Source organism: Mastigoproctus giganteus, chromosome 7 (genome assembly GCF_048544385.1).
Source record: "Mastigoproctus giganteus isolate SK-2022 chromosome 7, ASM4854438v1, whole genome shotgun sequence".
Taxonomy (NCBI): Eukaryota; Metazoa; Arthropoda; class Arachnida; order Uropygi; family Thelyphonidae; genus Mastigoproctus; species Mastigoproctus giganteus.
Window position 1 is genome coordinate 181,128,876 of NC_143581.1, and position 20,046 is coordinate 181,148,921.

Genomic DNA, 20,046 nt, shown 5'->3' on the forward strand with positions numbered 1-20,046 from the left:
TAAACTACCTAGAAACCTTCCGTCTGATCAACGATCGCCAGTATGGATTCCATCAGTGTCGATCCACTGGTAATATTCTACCTTATGTTACCTTTATGGACTAATTCAATGGATAGGTTCGGTGAAACACAAGTAGTTGCTCTTGACATCTCAAAGGCTTTTGATCGTGTTTGGCATAAAGGTCTTCTAAACAAGCTTCCATCTTATGGTTTGCCAACTGTTTTTAGTAATTGGTTATCCAGTTTTCTCTCTGATCGCTCACTGAGGGTGATCGTAAATGGCTCTCTGTCTTCTAACTTCCACTAATGCCGGTGTCTCCCAAGGTTCAGTTCTTTCCCCCATTCTTTTCCTCTTGTATATTAATGACCTTCTTCCATTGACTGGAAATCCTATCCATAGTTTTGCCGATGATAGCACATTACATTCCACTTTCCATTTTGAGAAACCTTGTCCTGCTCAATCAGCTTCAACTTCTCGAAAATCTGCTACCAATTCCTTAAATGCCGATCTTCAGGTAATTCTCCAGTGGGGCAAAGACAACTTAGTTGATTTCAACCCTTCTAAAACTCAGTCTTGTCTTATATCTCGCAAAAAGGATTCTTCTGCTCCTATGCTTATCTTTAGTGACACTCCGATTTCTAGGCAAAATGATATATCTCTTTTGGGGATTACCCTGACTTCTAATCTCTCTCTTGACACAAGCACATTACAAATATTGCTTCCTCTGTATCTAAAAAACTTGGTTTTCTCTTTCGCTCTCGGCGTTACTTTTCTTCCAAACAGCTGCTCACTCTGTATAAATCACAAATTCGCCCTGCCATGGAATATTGTTCCCACATCTGGGGTGGTGCCCCCAAAACCTCTTTCAGGCTTCTTGATTCCATTCAGAAGAGGGCAGTTAGGTTAATTAATGATTCATCTCTAACAGAGTCTCTCCACTTGCTTTCTCATAGACGTACTGTTTCTGCTGCATGCCTCTTCTACAGATACTTCCATGGGCACTGTTCTTCTGAATTGGCTTCTATAATTCCTGCTCTCTCTCTTTCAAAACAGTCCGAACATGTGCCGCCACCAGCCAACATCCATTTACTGTCCAACTTCAAACCCACAGAACCAACTTTTCATCTTTCTCATTTATTCATTGAACTGCCGTTTTTCTGGAACAACCTTCCTTCATACGTATTTCCTGAAAATTACAATCTGCAGAAGTTCAAGTCCAATGTCAACAAATATTTTCTTTCATCTTCTCAACCTCCAACCCAAGCACGGTACTAAGTACTATAGGTTCTAATACCTCTCGTGTTTGGGGTTCACATATATTTGTGTATGTACTTATGTACTAAAATAATAAAATTATTTCTATATATAGTAGTAGCTGTGAATTATATTTAATTCCTTATTTTTAAGTTAGATAGCATTAGCATTAGTAGAGGCATATGATGCAAGAAAGCAAGCTTATGCAGCATTAGCCAAAACAAAAAAAAAAAACACTCTCCCATTTCAACCCTCCATTTGTTCCAAGTACCTGTCCAGCTCAGCCTTAAATTTATTTAGGCTATCAACTTCCACAACAAAAGATGGAAGTCTGTTCCACCAACCAACCACCTGCTGGCTAAAGGAAAACTTCCGCGCATTTTTCCTACATCTGTCTTTCCTCAATTTCAATTTATGGCCTCTCAAATGATTATTCTGAGCAAGAGGAAGAATCCCATCAGCATTGAGCATGCTCAAACCATTCAAAGCTTTATACACCTCTATCAGATCATCTCGCAGGTGCCTAGTCTCCAGACACTGTAATTTGCAAAATTTAAGCCTTTCTTCGTAAGAACAACCCTTTGTTCCATTCACTAATCTTGTTGCCATTCTCTGTATTTGTTCCAGCAGATCTACATCCTTCTTGAAATGAGGCCTCCAGACCTGTGTGCAGTACTCATGGTGTGGCCTGACCATTGCCTTATACAAGGGAAATAATCACCTCCTTATCCCTGTTGGCGCATTATGGCCTTAGCTGCCAATGCGCCATAAAAAACCAAATCAAATCAAACCTTATCCCTGCTAGAAAATTCCTGTATATTATTGACAAGACACCATGAGCTACTCTTGCAGACCGCCTGCACTGCTCAGAAAACTTCATATCTGCCTGCACGATTACACCCAGGTACTTTTCGTTCTCTACCACTGTCAGTGTAGTACCACAGAGTTGATATGTCACTCTGGGGTTGCCATTTCCCATATGTAGTACTTTATATTTGTCAATGTTAAACTTCATTTGCCACCTCTCAGCCCATCTGCTCAACCTTTCCAGATCCTGTTGCAGCAGCACTACTAACGCTATGCTGCTGCAACCTTTCCAGATCCTGTTGCAGCAGCATAGCGTTAGTAGTGTCCTTAACAACTCTGCAAACCTTCGTGTCTTCTGCAACCTTGGACATTAAGCTTGATATACCATTATCATTATTATTTATAAATACAGAAAACAATAATGGACCCAACACTGAACCCTGAGGGACTCCACCACTAATAACATTAGTCCACGATGAGCAGTGTCCGTTGATTACCACTCTCCGTCTTCTCCCCGTCAACCATCCCTTTATCCACAGCAACAGTTTGCTTCCAATGCCACACTGCTCCAATTTGTGCAGCAGTCTTTAATGTGCAACAGTATCAAAAGCCTTTCTAAGATCCAAATATATAATTATCAAAGTTATTCCTTGCATCCAGTTCTTTTGTGACTGCATCATAGTATCCAATCAAATTGGTCAGGCAAGACTTTCCCTTAACAAAACCATGCTGTGTCTGAGCTATAACTGAAGTCTTGTCTAGATGATCCTGCAGTGCTTCTTTAACCAGTGCCTCCATTAATTTTCTTGGAACAGATGTTAAACTCACAGGTCTATAATTACTTCTGTCAGCCTTTGATCCTCCTTTGTGAATTGGGGTCACATTTGCACATCTCCAGTCTATGGGTACCTCCCCTGAGTCCAAAGAAGCTCTCATAATTATGGCTAAGGGTTTGCTTACTTCCTTTGCTGCCTCCTTTAATATAACTGGATAGATCCCATCCACCCCAGGTGCCTTTCTTTTGTTTATCCTCAACAATTTCTCCTCCACTTTCCTCTCAGTTATTACAAAATCATCTAGCTTACTGCCAGAGTTGAATATACCTGTGGTGTTCCCCCTTGCTGAATAACTCCTCATGTGTGAATGTCGATGCAAAATATTAATTTAGTTTGTTAGCTACCTGAGCAGGATCTTCAATAGTTGAACCATCGATATCAAGTGGACCAATCTGATTCATCCCATTCCTTCTAGTGTTTACATAGGTAAAGAACTCTTTGCTATTTTTCTTTGTATCCTTTGCCAAACATTTCTCATAATCTGCCTTTGCCTGCCTAACCTCCTTTGTGACTTGGTTACAATCCAGCTTATATCTATCATAGAATTCTGTGTTACGTGTTAATTTATGTATCCCATGCATTTTTCTTCTCTGCCATATGTCTCATTAGTTCATCTGACATCTGTTTAGGCCTAAACCTTGAACAATATTTCTTAGTTGGTATGTACAGTTTAAATTCTGTACAGCTGATCCCACTGTACAGAATTTAAAAACAGTGGTCTCTGACAGTTTTTAAATTCTTTACAGTGGGATCAACTGACGATGTTACCAACAGTAAATTCTAAGTGGGAAGCATTCAAGGAATTAATCGTGGATGCTACTAAAAGTTTCATACCTATTAAGAAATATTGTTCAAGGTTTAGGACTAAATGGTTATCAAATGAACTAATGAGACTCGTGACATGGAAGAAAAATGCATGGGATGCATATAAATTATCAAGCGACTCAGAAGCCTATGGCAGATATAAGCTAGTCTGTAATCAGGTCACAAAGGAGGTTAGGCAGGCGAAGGTAGATTACGAGAAATGTTTGCAAAAGATGCTAAGAAAATCAGCAAGGATTTCTTTACTTATATAAACTCTAAAAGGAACAGGATAAATCTGATTGGTCCACTTGACATCGATGGTTCGACTGTTGATGATCTTGCTCAGATAGCAAACAAACTGAATGAGTATTTTGCATCTACATTCACACTTGAGGAATTGTAGCAGTATACTTAATGATTTTGTAATAACTGAAAGCAAAGTGGAGGAGAAATTGTTGAAATTTAACATAAGAAAAGCACCTGGGGTGGATGGGATCTATCCAGTTATATTAAAGGAGGCGGCAAAGCAATTAAGCAAATCCTTAGCCATAATTATGAGAGCATCCTTGGACTCAGGGGAGGTTCCCACGGACTGGAGATGTGCAAATGTATCTCCAATTCACAAAGAGGGATCGAAGGGTGACACAAGTAATTACAGACCAGTTAGTTTAACTTCTGTTCCGGGTAAAATAATGGAGTCACTTGTTAAAGATGCATTGCAGGATCATCTAGACAAGACTGCAGCAATAATTCAGACACAGCATGGGTTTGTTAAGGGAAAGTCTTGTCTGACAAATTTGATAGGATATTATGATGTGGTTACAAAGGAACTGGATGCAAAAAATAATTTTGATATCGTATATTTGGATTTCAGGAAAGCTTTTGACACTGTTGCGCATGGAGACTATTGTACAAATTGGAGCAGAATGGTATTAAGGGTAAGTTGCTACAATGGATAAAAAGATGGTTAAGTGGGAGAAGACAGAGGGTGGTAATCAATGGGTGCTGCTCTTCGTGGACTAATGTTATTAGTGGAGTCCCACAGGGTTTGGTGTTAGGTCCACTGTTGTTTTATATATTTATCAATGATATTGATGAAGGTATATGAAGCTTAATGTCGAAGTTTGCAGATGTACAAAGGTTGGCAGGGTTGTTAATGACATTAATGGCAGTGTGCTACTGCAACAGGATCTAGGTAATTTGGGCAGATGGGCTTAGAAGTGGCAACTGAAGTTTAACCTTGACAAATGCAAAGTACTGCATATTGGTAGAAGTAACCCCAGAGAAATGTACTGTGTGGTGCTACACTTAAGGTGGTAGAAAATGAAAAAGACCTGGGAGTAATTGTGCAGGCAGATATGAAGTTTTCTGAGCAATGCAGATAGGCTGCCAGGGCAGGTCATGGGGTTTTGTCAATGATATATAGGAATTTTGCTAGCAGGGAGAAGGAGGTGATTGTCCCTCTGTATAAGGCAATGGTCAGGCCACGCCTTGAGTACTGCGTACAGGTCTGGAGGCCTCATTTTAGGAAGGATATAGATTTACTTGAGCGTGTACAGAGAAGGGCAACAAGATTGGTGAGGGGAATGAAGGGATCCTCTTAACAAGAGAGGCTTAAGTTCTGCAAATTGCAGTGGCTGGAGACTAGGCACCTGCGCGCTGATCTGATCAAGGTGTATAAAGCCTTGAATGGGTTGAGCATGCTGAATTCTGATGGGATCCTTCCACTTGTTCAGATTACGAATCTAAGTGGGCACAAATTCAAATTAAGAAAAGACAGATGGTAGAATAGATGTGTGGAAATTTGCCTTTAGCCAGCGGGTGGTTAATTGCTGGAACAAACTTTCTTCTATCGTTGTGGAAATTGACAGGTTAAATGAATTTAAGGAGGAACTGGACAGGCATTTGGAGGGAATGGTGTGATTTTTTTTTTTTTTTTCTTTTTTGGCTGATGCTGCATAAGCTCATACACTTGCTTTCTTGCATCACATGCCACTACTACTACTATCTATTTAGGCCTAAACCTTGAACAATATTTCTTAGTTGGTATGTAAAGCCTAGTAGCTTCCAAGATAAGTTCTCTGAATGCTTCTCATTTTGAATTTGCTGTTGGTAACACGTCATCAGTTGGTGCCACTGTATAGAATTTAAATACTGTCTCAGACCATCGTAGTCACCTTTACGAAAGCGATAAACCTTCCCTTTACCACTAATGGTAGTTACCTCTTTGAGTAAATCCCACTTCAGCACACTGTGATCACTGCCACCTAGTGTTTCCTTTATCTGCAGATTCTTAATGCATGAAGAATCACTACTGATAATCAAATCAAGAGTATTATTCCCTTTAGTTGCCTCCCGAACATGCTGATGTAGAAAACAATCATCCAATAAATCCACAAAAACCTTGCTAGTGTGTGAGTGACCAACCTACAAATTCCAGTTTCAACCCACAAATTTAATTTCCCAGTCAATATCTGGGAAATTAAAATCCCCCATTTTAAGACTCTCTGATTTACTGGTCCACTCTATTTCCCTGTACAGTTTCTTATTATACTCATCAGAGTCATTAGGCCTGTAGCACACTCCTTCTCTCAATTTTGATCTCCCAGTGCTTATGTCACACCAAACTGACTCGGCACTGCACTGTCCAGCGATGTTGACTGGCTTCACTTCCTTGGATTTTATGTGTTTCTTAACTAATAGCATAACTCCTTCCTTCCTATCCTGTCTTTCCTTTCTGTAGACATGTTGTACTCCCCAAATTATAGTTCTGCATTCCTTATATCTGTGTGACATCACGTCTCTGATATCCCAACAATATCTGCCTTTGATGCTTTGAGCAATACCTCAAATTCATCAAATTTATTTACCAAACTCCTAGTATTGGTGTACACGCAAGTATACATGCACCTGTTCCTATTCTTTTCCCTCAAATTACTTTGTAATTCAAGGCTTTTGTAACTCAATAATTACATATCGAGGGAAAGTAATTTCCCTCGAATTACTCTAATAGATCTTGAGGTATGAAAATTAGGGTTAGATAGTGAAAAGTAAAGAAAAAAAGCATTTATATAATTGCACATGGGATTTAACTGGGAGCATAACTGTCCGACCCTTTAGTAAGGGATCCTGGTATGTCTACAGGGTGTCTCAAAAAATATTGATACAAATGTTTTGGGGAGGTAGGTAACATCTAAAGGAATGTGAATCGCATAGAAACCTCTAACTGGAAACATCATGGGAAAGTAGTAGCAGAGACGCAAGAAGCAGAAATGACACAAGACAGTGATTAGTGGCAAACATATTATTTGACATAATATTAACAATGGAGTACGAGATGGATGCATTTCATGATGCTACAACAGATGCTCGAAGGTTCCACCATGAGACGCAATGCATACGTGACACTGACGTGGCATGGATTGGCGGACACGGTCGAACACACCTGGAGTTTCTTTGACAGTAGCAGCAGCGCAGATGAGTCTTGTCACGAGATCCATTTGTCTCCACAGGCGATCCATACATAATAGATTTGAGGCCCCCCCCGCACAGAAAGAAATCAAGCCTCGATAAATCAGGTGAGCGTTGGGGCCAGGCAACGGGTCCACCATGGCCAATCCATCGACTCTCAAAACACCTGTTCAAATGGTCATGAACATACCTTCCATAATGGGCAGACTCCCGTCACGTTGAAACCAAATGTTGCGTCTCACATTTGCTGGAACATCGTCAGATAATCCTGGTAGAACTTGTTCAAGAAAGATCCGATATTTAGCGGAGTTCATGCAGGATGGTAACAGGTATGGGCTGACTAAGCAGTCACCGACCATACCTGGCCACACATTTATTGCGAAGCGATGTTGTGGTGCATGGGGGCGCACACCGTGTGGGTTGTCGTGAGCCCGCTCACGAGCATTGTGCTGATTGAATAAGCCTTCCCGAGTGAAATACGCCTCATCCATGTACAAAACATAGGTGGAAAATTCAAGACTTGAACACTTTCTTGTAGAAACCACTGCGCAAAAGCCACATGTGCAGGATGATCTTGGGGGAGCAGTAACTGACCCCTTTGGAGAATGAAACGGGTGTAAGGAATCGTCGTGCCAGACACGCTGTACACTGCAACGAGACACTCACAAGGCAGAGGCAACGGCATGTGTGCTTGTAGTAGGATTATTCTGGAATGCATTCAACACACTTTCTTCCATGGCGGGAGTTCGCGTCGAACGTGGTCTGCCTGCACTACTCCTGTTACCTTTAAATGACCCATAATCGCACAAATTTTGATGCATAAGCGCAAACAAATGGTGGTCCAGTACATGTCTGTCTGAAAAGCTTTCTCCATTAATTCATTGAGCGGCTCGTCCATTGCCCTCTGCTAATCCACACACTGGGTGTATGTGTGCCAGCTCACAGTTTGTATATCGATGCATGCTCTGTGCGGAGACTACTGCTTGAATGAGTAAACCAGAAAATTTCCCTCTCGCGAACGTATGAACAGTGCCGTCTACCGACTTATGGTGACGTTTCCGGTTATGGATTCCTATGCGATTCACATTCCTTTACATGTTACCTACCTCCCCTAAACGTTTGTACCAATATTTTTGAGACACTCTGTATAAGAGTACACCTTATGGTGTTAAATCGATAAAGATAATGATGAAATATAGATCGGATCAAAGTACTGCAAAAACCTTGGGAGATGCATTATGGCCACAGAAGCCGATGCACCAACTACCCAAAAAAAAAAAGAAAAAAAGAAGAAAAAAAAAAGAAATATAGAATAATATAGAAAATTAGAGGAATGGCTAATTCCTAAGACCCAATTACTAGCTGATTTATCATAAATTATCCTATTACACAAAATGGTATATGTTCTATACTGAACAGATAATAAAATAAAATAAAATGAAGAATAGATAATTTAGAATAACCAATAAATAAGTCAGTAGTTAAAAGCTGCTTACCACATTGAACTGTACTACGTGAAAGTATGAAAAAGTTGAGCACACTTTCATTTTATTTTATTTTATTATCTGTTCAGTTATAGAACATGTACCATTTTGTGTAATGGGATAATTTATGATAAATCAGCTAGTAATTGGGTCTTAGGAATTAGCCATTCCTCTAATTTTCTATATTATTCTATATTTCATCATTATCTTTATCAATTTAACACCATAAGGTGTAATCTTATATACATACCAGGATCCCTTACTAAAGGGTTGGCCAGTTATAAAAAAAAGTAAAAGTAAAGTGCAGCCATTATCAACCCACTGCAGGATGGAAGCCTCCTCAACAATTCATGCTGAGGGAAATGGACCATAATCTGCCACGCTGGTCCAGTGCGGGTTGGCAGATCGACCGTATTCAGCAGTCAGGGGCTTGAACCCCGGTCTACTCAAAGAGCGTGTGCTACTGCACTCCCGCTCCTGCCCACTCGGCTATGGAGGCCGACTGGCCAGTTATGCTCCTGGTTAAATCCTATGTACAATTATATAAATGTTTTTTTCTTTACTTTTCACTTTTTACTATCTAACCCTAATTTTCATACCTCAAGATCTATTAGAGTAATTCGAGGGAAAATGAGGTACTACTATACTTATCCCTACTTCCTTTCTCCTTATGTTAGCTATAGCTTGCTTTTGTATAAATATAAAAATAATACCACAACAGAAATTGAAAAGTATAGTTGGTCTTCTTTTTATTTTTCCTTTTTTTATATATTCGTTTTGAAGGTATCTGTCGGGCTAAATGTTACCTTGCCTGTTTTCTACTAAATTATAACATAATTAAGTTTAAGATTTGGACACTGTTAAACAGGCAGATGGCAATCAGAAATAGATAGCTATGTTAATTATTGGTAGGATATATTGAGAGGGTTAGCCCTTGAAAAAGTCCCTTTCAGTGTATCTGAACACCAATAGTTAACTGCATAATCATCATTGTATTATATGTTTATATTTTATTACTAATTATATGTTTATTTCCAGGGTTTGGCCATGTAGGCCTGCATGGGCTATTTTAGTTTTTATAAGTTATTTTGCCCTTATGGCCTACTGCAAGCTGTATACTGTTGCGTTCATATGCATTAGCATTAGCAGAGGCATTTGATGCAAGAAAGCAAGCTTATGCAGCATCAACCAAAAAAAAATTAAAATAAATAAAATAAAAATAAATAAATAAATAAATAAATAAAAAATAACCACTTCCACTTCACCCCTCTGTTCGTTCGAAATACCTGTCCTGCTGAGCCTTAAACTTATTTAGGCTATCAACTTCCACGACAAGGGATGGAAGTCTGTTCCACCAACCAACCACCCGCTGGCTAAAGGCAAATTTCCTCACGTCTTTCCTACATCTGTCTTTCCTCAGTTTGAATTTATGCCCTATCAGGTGATTTTTCTGAGCAAGAGGAAGAATCCCATCAGCATTGAGCATGGGATACATGTTCAGCATCTGTATAGTACTTATTGTGCTTTTACTATAATAACTAGATTATAGATTGATGATAAGTGATAAGGAGGTGATTATTCCCTTGTATAAGGCAATGGTCAGGCCACATCTGACAGGTCTGGAGGCCTCATTTTAAGAAGGATGTAGAGCTGCTGGAACGAGTACAGAGAAGGGCAACAAGATTAGTGAATGGAACAAAGGGTTGCTCTTACAAAGAAAGGCTTAAGTTTTGCAAATTACAGTGTCTGGAGACTAGGCACCGGCGAGGTGATCTGATAGAGGTATATAAAGCTTTGAATTGCTTGAGCATGCTCAATGCCGATGGAATTCTTCCTCTTGCTCATAATAATCACCTGAGAGGGCATAAATTCAGATTGAGGAAAGACAGATGTAGGATGGATGTGCGGAAATTTGCCTTTAGCCAGTGGGTAGTTGGTTGGTGGAACAGACTTCCATCCTTTGTTGTGGAAGTTGATAGCCTAAATAAATTTAAGGCTCAGCTGGACAGGTATTTCGAATGAATGGAGGGGTGAAATGGAAGTGGTGTTTTTTTTTTTTTTTTTGGCTGATGTTGCATAAGCTTGCTTTCTTGCATCATATGCCTCTGCTAATGGTAATAGTACTTATTGTGCTTTTACTATAACTAGATTACAGACTGATGTGATGTACAATCTGCTTTTGATGGCATTAATCTTATCTGGCTAATAACTTTTATATTCATCCCTATTATTTATATATATACACAGGCTGGCCTTGATTAACGTGATTAATTTGTCCCTCGAGTGCATCCCACTAAACAGAAATGCGTTAATTGAATATAATAATCAATAGGAAAAATTATAATTGGTCCTTGACCTTCTGGAATGTCCATAAAGAATTTTAAAAATACCTTTTAAATAACTTTTTAACTGTATACAATGTAAAAAATAATGAAAATAATTATGGAATTAAATGTTTATTCCATAAAACAGTAGTTCTCAAACTGAGCACCACGGAATATTTTAAATTTTCTGGGAAACAGTGATACTCGACATCTGTCGGACACTGTGCAAACTACTTACTCGAGGTAGTTCACAGTTTCAACATTCCTTTGTTGTTTGGACCTAACTACTAAACAGAACTGTTAGGTATTTCTTTTGGTCTGGGTGTGCCATGAAAAATTTACTGAGACACTAAGGGTGCCGTGAACCAAGAAAGTTTGGGAACCTCTGACATAAAATACACAATGAAGAAATGACTGTTGCAGAAATATTTGAACAGTGTTGACTTTCTCTTTTCGTCAATCAATTTTCGATAGCCGACATCAATCTTCTCTGGGACCTGGCGAAATAAATATAGCATTGAACCTCAAACCTTCTCTTTGAAGTTCTCGCGATACGAAAGATGTCATCTAGTTCTTTTACCGTTATCTCCTTCTTGGTAAAATTTTCATCTGGCTCATTTAAAAATTTGAATTTTTAAATGCAAGTCTGCATTGACTGTATTAGTGGGAGACAAACAAGTAACGTCTTCTTCCGATGATTGATGGAACACACCGAAGCAGGCAGCAGGCAAATTTTATTTTCCTTACAAATTTCTTCCATCTTTAAAAGATTCATCGCTACTATTACCTATTTACCTTTCATCACAAAACTATTATGCACCGTTCTTTACTAATATGCATTATAATGCTGACCAATGACTACACAGTAGCTTGTCATCTGTCGTGCCCACCACCAATCGTTTCATTGTTTGCCACACCTACCTGTCAATCAATATATCCTTCTTGGTTTCGGCTCCAGACCAATAACACCTACTGTCTGTTTACCAAGCAAGCAGCACTAGAGTCCATTGTTGGGAAACTAATTTTCTGCATAAGTTATCCGACATTTCTCATCATTCTTGTGTTGCCTTTCTTTACCTTCGCTGACTGGAACTTGTGAGTTGGTCGCTCGCACACTAGCAAGACTTTTGTGGATTTATTGGATGTTTTCTACGGCAACATGTTCGAGAGGCAACCAGAGGGAGTAATACTCTTGATCTGATTATCACTAGTGATTATTCATGCATTAAGAATTTGCAGATAAAGGAACCACTGGGTGACAGTGAACACAATGTACTGCTGTGGGAATTACTTAAAGATGTAACTACCATCAAGGCCAAAGGGAAGGACTTTTGTTTTCGTAAAGGTGACTACAGAGGTCTTAGACAGTTTTTAAATTCTGTACAGTGGGATCAACTGATGATGTTACCAATATTGAATTCTAAATGGGAAGCTTTCAGGGACTTAATTTTGGAGGTACTAAGCTTTTCATTCCACCTAAGAAATACTGTTCAAGGCTTATGCCTAAATGTATGTCAGATGAATTAATGAGGCTCGTGGCAGAGAAGAAGAACGTATTGGATGCATATAAAGTATCAGTTGGCATAGAAGCCTATGGCAGGTATAAACTAGTCTGTAATCAAGTCACAAAGGAGGTTAGGCAGATTACGAGAAATCTTTGGCAAAGGATTAAAAGAAAAACAGCAACGAGTTCTTTACTTATGTAAACTCTAAAGGAAAGGGATGAATCAGTTTGGACCACTTAATATAGATGGTTTGACTATTGATGATCATCCTCAGGTAGCTGATAAATTGAATGAGTATTTTTTATCTACATTCACACATGAGGAGTTATTCAATGAGGGAAGTGCCAGAAGTTTATCAAACTGTAACAGGGTGCTAAGTGATTTTGTAATAACTGAGAGGAAAGTGGAGGAGAAATTGTTGAAGTTAAACATAAGGAAGGCACCTGGGGTGGATGGGATCTATCCAGTTATATTAAAGGAGACAGCAAAGGAAGTAAACAAACCCTTAGCCATAATTATCAGAGCTTCCTTGGACTCAGGGTAGGTCCCCATGGACTGGAGGTGTGCAAATGTATCCCAAATTCACAAAGGAGTATCAAAGGGTGAAACAAATAATTACGAACCTGTTAGTTAGTTGTGTTTGTAGAAAGCTTTCTACAAAAGCTTACCATATTTGTAGAAAGCTGTCAGAAACCTACTTGTGATATGTTCATCACAAGCAGGTTTCTGACAGTGATTCCTACAATGGTTCCTTGCTAATAGTAACGGTTTTGAATGGAACAGGTAACAGTAATGGTGCAGATTTGGACATTTAATGGAACTTTGGTGATTTCTTCATCTCATAATCCTGCCACAGCAACCTATGTAAATTAGTAGGTGTTATCTTACAAAGTGAATCAATTAAAGTAGTGGATGCAGTGGCAACCAAGGGAGGACATCATTTGTTGAAATTCATTGCAGTGCTGGACGATCATGTGTTAAGTATTGCATCATCAGAAATGCAGACAATAGCCAACAAGTAGAGGGGAAATAAAGAAGGGAACTGAGTGCAGGTCAGTGCAGTTGGAAATGCACAGAACAACTGTGAATAAGAAATACAAAATTATTCAGAGAGCACAATTGCAAGGCTGCCATAATCAAAGGGGCGAGCACTGATTAATAATGAGAACATAGATCAGCAAATCTTTTGATGAGCTAAAAGGCTGACTCACCATCCCCCCTACTGTATCTTTCACAGGAACCAGCAGAAGTGAGTTCCTTGTGCCATGTAAGAAAAGGCACCAGCGTCATCTTGAAAGGATAGACATGTGCTTACTTGCACATGATTGTCCTTTCTGTAATATGTCCAATATTGAAAATACTGGGCTCATTCAAATTATTTACAATTTTATCAGAGTGGTTAACAACACTGGTACCCATTCAGTAAATACCAATACATTATCCATATTAACTGGGAGAGACAGGTAGGCTACAATTGCAGAAACATAATTTTTAGCATTTTTTCATGGAATTTTTACAAATAAAAACATTATACCTAAATGCATTAAAATAATGTTTTTTTTTTATTATTATTATTTTTACTTTGTTGCTCAACACTGGAGTAAAATTGTCAAAAATGAAATCAGAATTTGAAAAAAAAAATCATAAAATAATGTGTAAAATATTTATAAATGTAACCCATCATTTCTTTTTTTTTGATGCAAAAATATGCTCTACATCTATTTAGGTATTACTTCATTCAGTTTTATCAAATTCTAGTTCTGAATTTGATAGAAGGTGTGATCTCACACCTGATCAGATGCAGTCAACAGGTGTGATCTCCTCTGATTTTCAAAACTGTTTTCATGCTATCATCTATTATAAATTGTGTCTGTAATTAATTGGAAACACTAATAAGAGGTTTCTTTTTTATATACCTAGAAACATTGAGACTAGATCTTCGTGGGTACTATCCCCCAAAGCACACACAAGAAAAATGCAGCTATATGTATATATTACTGAAAGTGTTAAAATTGGCTGAATTATAATTCTTCATGGAAAGAACCATGATGTGCACATATTTATTCAATATGAAAGAGCTAAAGGATGTTGTTAATAACATAGGAATGAACAGTTTGTAAAATAAATGCGGTACACTCTATTGGAATCACCAGTACTTAGCAGGTAGTTGTACCATGGCTGCCAGTGATGTATCCCCCCCTCACTACTTACCTCAAGGCAGCAACAACACAGCTAGAGTTGACATCACCAGAGGAGCCCCCCACAAGGTGCTTGTTGTGACTTGCAGCCAAAAGAGTTTCACAGTGATCCAACTTACAAGGCAACCCATGGGTATCTCTTCTCAGTCTGTCCATTCATCATTCATGACGGAGAACCTCCTGGCTTCTTTGGAATAGGACTTAAAACGCTCATGAGTTACTATATTTTTCTTTATGTTTATCTCAGTAGTAACATTGCAAGTACCTATTGTATTTTATAATATTTTTACATTATTTGCCACAGGTGAGAGAACCAGTGTGTTCAGAAGTGTGTGAAATACCTGTATATAACTTTTAAATAAGGTTTTCTAAGTTAATATATTCTTCTGATGCACTGTAGAGTATTTATTTTACAAATAATAATAATAATAATAATAATATTATTATGTAGAATTGTATCTCATGGATTCAGTTCTACATTATAATAATATATAAAATGTAATATTGATTCCGAAACAATTAACTTCTCACAAAACTTCCACTAATAATATCATTTTACCCAATATACAGCTGACAAAATCAGTGGCAAGTCAATATCTATAAACATTTATTATTTTTTAGAGCACTATTATTGCACTATTATAACAATATTATTTTTTATGTCTTGCAATATGGGAACTAACCCTAATTTTCTTAGAACCATTTAATCTTGCCAATTTTAGTTTTACTAAATTCAGATACCTTGAGGATTATAACCACATTGAATCATGGGATCCTACACTACTTTGTTAGAATATCATAATCTCATTTCAGTACTTTGATAGTAGGAGAAAGAAAAGTTTAATAGTTAAGCATCACTTTATTTTGAATATGCTTGTTTCATTTTTACTTGACATATAAAGATTTAATTGTAAGTATCTCTTAACCAAAGTTTTAAAATGTATCTTGCATTCTCTTTTCTCTAGCATGTCACTTTATGTTAAATTTCCAGTTGCAAAATTTGGCAGTCTTTTGAGGTCTATAATTAGTAAGTATTTAGATTTACTAAAAATTGATACTGTGACTGTGATGTATACTGTGACTGCCATTATTTTATTTTTTTCAAAATGTATGGCACTGTTTTCCATCAGGAAAAAAAAATTAAAAGCATCAATTAATTTTTTTCCCCAATGAAAAACAGTGCCGGATATTAGAGCATAGTTTAACAAATGAAGTCATGGAATGGATTTTTATCAGTTTTGAAGTAGGTTCCAGTTAAAGTTTGTTATATAGCCAAATTTACAAAGAGACTCATGTCCAGTCTTTTGATTTTCCTATTTCAAAAGCATAAATTCTACTGACCATAATGATATAATTTTATAATTGCAGTAGCTGACAAACTGTTTCATACAACATTGCTGAAATATGGATATTTATATATTCTAATTTGCACATTGGGTTTTGATGTTTTGGTAGAAAAGACATATCTTTCTAAAGAAAGAAATTTTTAATTATGTGAATAGTAAAAATTAATTCAAGTCAAAATAGATCCCAAAATCCCTCCATATCTCTGTTCTGAATTACTTAACTCAAAAGTTCTGTGTACTTATCCCTCACTTGGTAGTCAAAATTAAACTCAACTTCAAGGGCAAAACCTCACTTAAGGACAAAACCTTTCCTTTTAACTTAAAAATTAAAAAATATTTGTTGAACTGATTTGTCCTTATACGGCCAATCATTTGATGTCCCACTTATATTTATACAGATCAAGATACTGAAGTTATATTTGGTTTCACTTTTTTTATTAATTTATTTCATGAAATAAAATAAAAAGACAACTGCTTTAGAAAGATAAACCTTGTTAGTGTATTTTCTTTAACAAAATTTTAAAACAGTGAAAACCATTTTTGCCTTTTAAAAACACTAAATGGTGTCCACCTGTTTTAAAAAAAACAAGACATAACTCTAAACCAGACATTCTCAATGGGGGCAAAAAAATCAAAAAGTCTTCTCCCCCTCACCACCCCTTTATTCACAGCAGCAATTTGCCTCCAATGTCACACTGATCCAATTTGTGCAGCAGTCTTCCATGTGCAACAGTATCAAAAGCCTTTCTAAGATGGTTTGTGGCCCGCCAAAGTTCAACCCTACCTGACAATAGCTTATTCCTTAATATTTAAATTCTCTCATTCAGTTTTATTTTTCCCCGAGACAACTGATTTTTAATATATATTTATATTTTATTAGGAGTGAGGGAGAAATTTTGATAAGAGACTGCTTTCAGAGACTGCTGGGAGCCATTGCGGTACAAGTAAACACATGGGTTGTGTTAGGGTAGCTAAGAATAGAAACAGGTGCAGGTATACTTGCGTGTACACCAATGCTAGGAGTTTAGTAAATAAATTTGATGAATTTGAGGTATTGCTCAAAACATCGAAGGCAGATATTGTTGGGATATCAGAGACGTGGTGTCACACAGATATAAGGGATGCAGAACTGGAATTTGGGGAGTACAACGTCTACAGAAAGGATAGACAGGATAGGAAGGGGGGAGGGGTTATGCTATTAGTTAAGAAACACATAAAAACCAAGGAAGTGAAGCCAGTCGACATCGCTGGACAGTGCAGTGTTGAGTCAGTTTGGTGTGACATAAGCATTGGGAGATCAAAATTGAGAGTAGGAGTGTGCTATAGGCCTAATGACTCTGATGAGTATAATAAGGAATTGTACAGGGAAATAGAGTGGGCCAGTAAATCAGAGAGTCTTATAATGGGAAATTTTAATTTCCCAGATATTGACTGGAATTTGGGGGCTGGTTACTCACACACTAGCAGGGCTTTTGTGGATTTATTGGATGATTGTTTTCTACATCAGCATGTTCGGGAGGCAACTAGAGGGAGTAATACTCTTGATTTGATTATCAGCAGTGATTCTTCATGCATTAAGAATCTGCAGATAAATGAACCACTAGGTGGCAGTGATCACAGTGTGCTGAAGTGGGAGTTACTGAAAGAGGTAACTACCATTAGGGGTAAAGGGAAGGGTTATTGCTTCCGTAAAGGCGACTACGATGGACTGAGACAGTATTTAAATTCTATACAGTGGGACCAACTGATGATGTTACCAACAGCAAATTCAAAATGGGAAGCATTCAAAGAACTTATCTTGGAAGCTACTAGGCTTTACATACCAACTAAGAAATATTGTTCAAGGTTTAGGCCAAAATGGATGTCAGATGAACTAATGAGGCATATGGCAGAGAAGAAAAATGCATGGGATACTTACAAATTAACACATGGCACAGAAGCCTATGATAGATACAAGTTGATATGCAACCAAGTTACAAAGGAGGTTAGGCAGGCGAAGGCAGATTACGAGAAATCCTTGGCAAGGGATGCGAAGAAAAACAGCAAAGAGTTCTTTACTTATGTAAACTCTAGAAGGAAGGGGATGAATCAGATTGGTCCACTTGATATTGATGGGTCAACTGTTGATGATCCTGCTCAGGTAGCTAACAAACTAAATGAATATTTTGCATCGACATTCACACATGAGGAGTTATTCAGCAAGGGGAATGCCAGAGGTGTATTCAACTCTAGCAGTAAGCTACAGAATCTTGAAATAACTGGGAGTAAAGTGGAGGAGAAACTGTTGAAGATAAACACAAGAAAGGCACCCGGGGTGGATGGGATCTATCCAGTTATATTAAAGGAGGCAGCAAAGGAAGTAAGCAAACCCTTAGCCATAATTACGAGAGCTTCCTTGGACTCAGGGGAGGTACCCATAGACTGGAAATGTGCAAATGTGACCCCAATTCACAAAGGAGGATCAAAGGCTGACACAAGTAATTATAGACCTGTGAGCTTAACTTCTGTTCCAGGAAAATTAATGGAGGCACTGGTTAAAGAAGCACTGCAGGATCATTTAGACAAGACTTCAGTTATAGCTCAGACACAGCATGGTTTTGTTAAGGGGAAGTCTTGCCTGACCAACTTGATTGGATACTCTGATGCAGTCACAAAAGAACTGGATGCAGGGAATAACTTTGATATTATATACTTGGATCTTAGAAAGGCTTTTGATACTGTTGCACATGGAAGACTGCTACACAAATTGGAGCAGTGTGACATTGGAGGCAAATTGCTGCTATGGATAAAGGGGTGGTTGAGGGGGAGAAGACAGAGAGTGGTAATGAATGGACACTGCTCATCGTGGACTAATGTTATTAGTGGAGTCCCTCAGGGCTCAGTGTTGGGTCCATTATTGTTTTCTGTATTTATAAATGATATTGATGATGGTATATCAAGCTTAATGTCCAAGTTTGCAGATGATACAAAGGTTGGCAGGGTTGTCAAGGACACTACTGACACTATGCTGCTGCAACAGGATCTGGAAAGGTTGAGCAGATGGGCTGAGAGGTGGCAAATGAAGTTTAACATTGACAAATGTAAAGTACTACACATGGGAAACAGCAACCCCAGAGCAACGTATCAACTCTGTGGTACTACACTGACAGTGGTAGAGAATGAAAGGGACTTGGGAGTGATTGTGCAGGCAGATATGAAGTTCTCTGAGCAGTGCAGATGGGCTGCAAGAGTAGCTCATGGAGTATTGTCAATGATATACAGGAATTTTTCCAGCAGGGATAAGGAGGTGATTATTCCATTCTATAAGGCAATGGTCAGGCCACACCTAGAGTACTGTATACAGGTCTGGAGGCCTCATTTCAAGAAGGATGTAGAGCTGCTGGAACGAGTACAGAGAAGGCCAACAAGATTAGTGAATGGAACAAAGGGGTGTTCTTACGAAGAAAGGCTTAAGTTTTGCAAATTACAGTGTCTGGAGTCTAGGCACCAGCGAGGTGATCTGATAGAGGTGTATAAAGCCTTGAATGGTTTAAGCATGCTCAATGCTGATGGGATTCTTCCTCTAGCTCAGAAAAATCACCTGAGAGGGCATAAATTCAAATTGAGGAAAGACAGATGTAGGATAGACGTGCGGAAATTTGCCTTTAGCCAGCGGGTGATTGGTTGGTGGAACAGACTTCCATCCCTTGTGGTGGAGGTTGATAGCCTAAATAAGTTTAAGGCTCAGCTGGACAGGTATTTTGAACGAACAGAGGGGTGAAGTGGAAGTGGGTTTTTTTTTTTTTTTTTTTGGCTGATGCTGCATAAGCTTGCTTTCTTGCATCAGATGCCTCTACTAATGCTAATGCTAATAAAAGGAAGATAATGGGCATGATTTAATTCCAACTACCTCTGCTTTTAATAGGCATTAAAAGCCTGAGTGCTTTCAGATATAATGTCTCCACAATCCTTGGTGTTTGCGCCTTTCCGACAGCTGCGACCTTAGTGGTGCTGTAATGGGTGCATTTATTTATTTAT

General features: G+C 38.3%; 1 protein-coding gene across 1 annotated transcript in view; it reads left to right on the forward strand.

Annotated features, from left to right (window-relative positions):
* Window positions 1-20,046, forward strand: part of IleRS-m (Isoleucyl-tRNA synthetase, mitochondrial) — a 403,472-nt gene that overhangs the window by 127,809 nt on the left and 255,617 nt on the right. Inside the window, exon 7 of the mRNA XM_090378489.1 lies at window positions 15,649-15,710. Within this exon, the coding sequence (XP_090234615.1) occupies window positions 15,649-15,710 (62 nt within the window). The remainder of the gene's footprint in view (window positions 1-15,648; window positions 15,711-20,046) is intronic.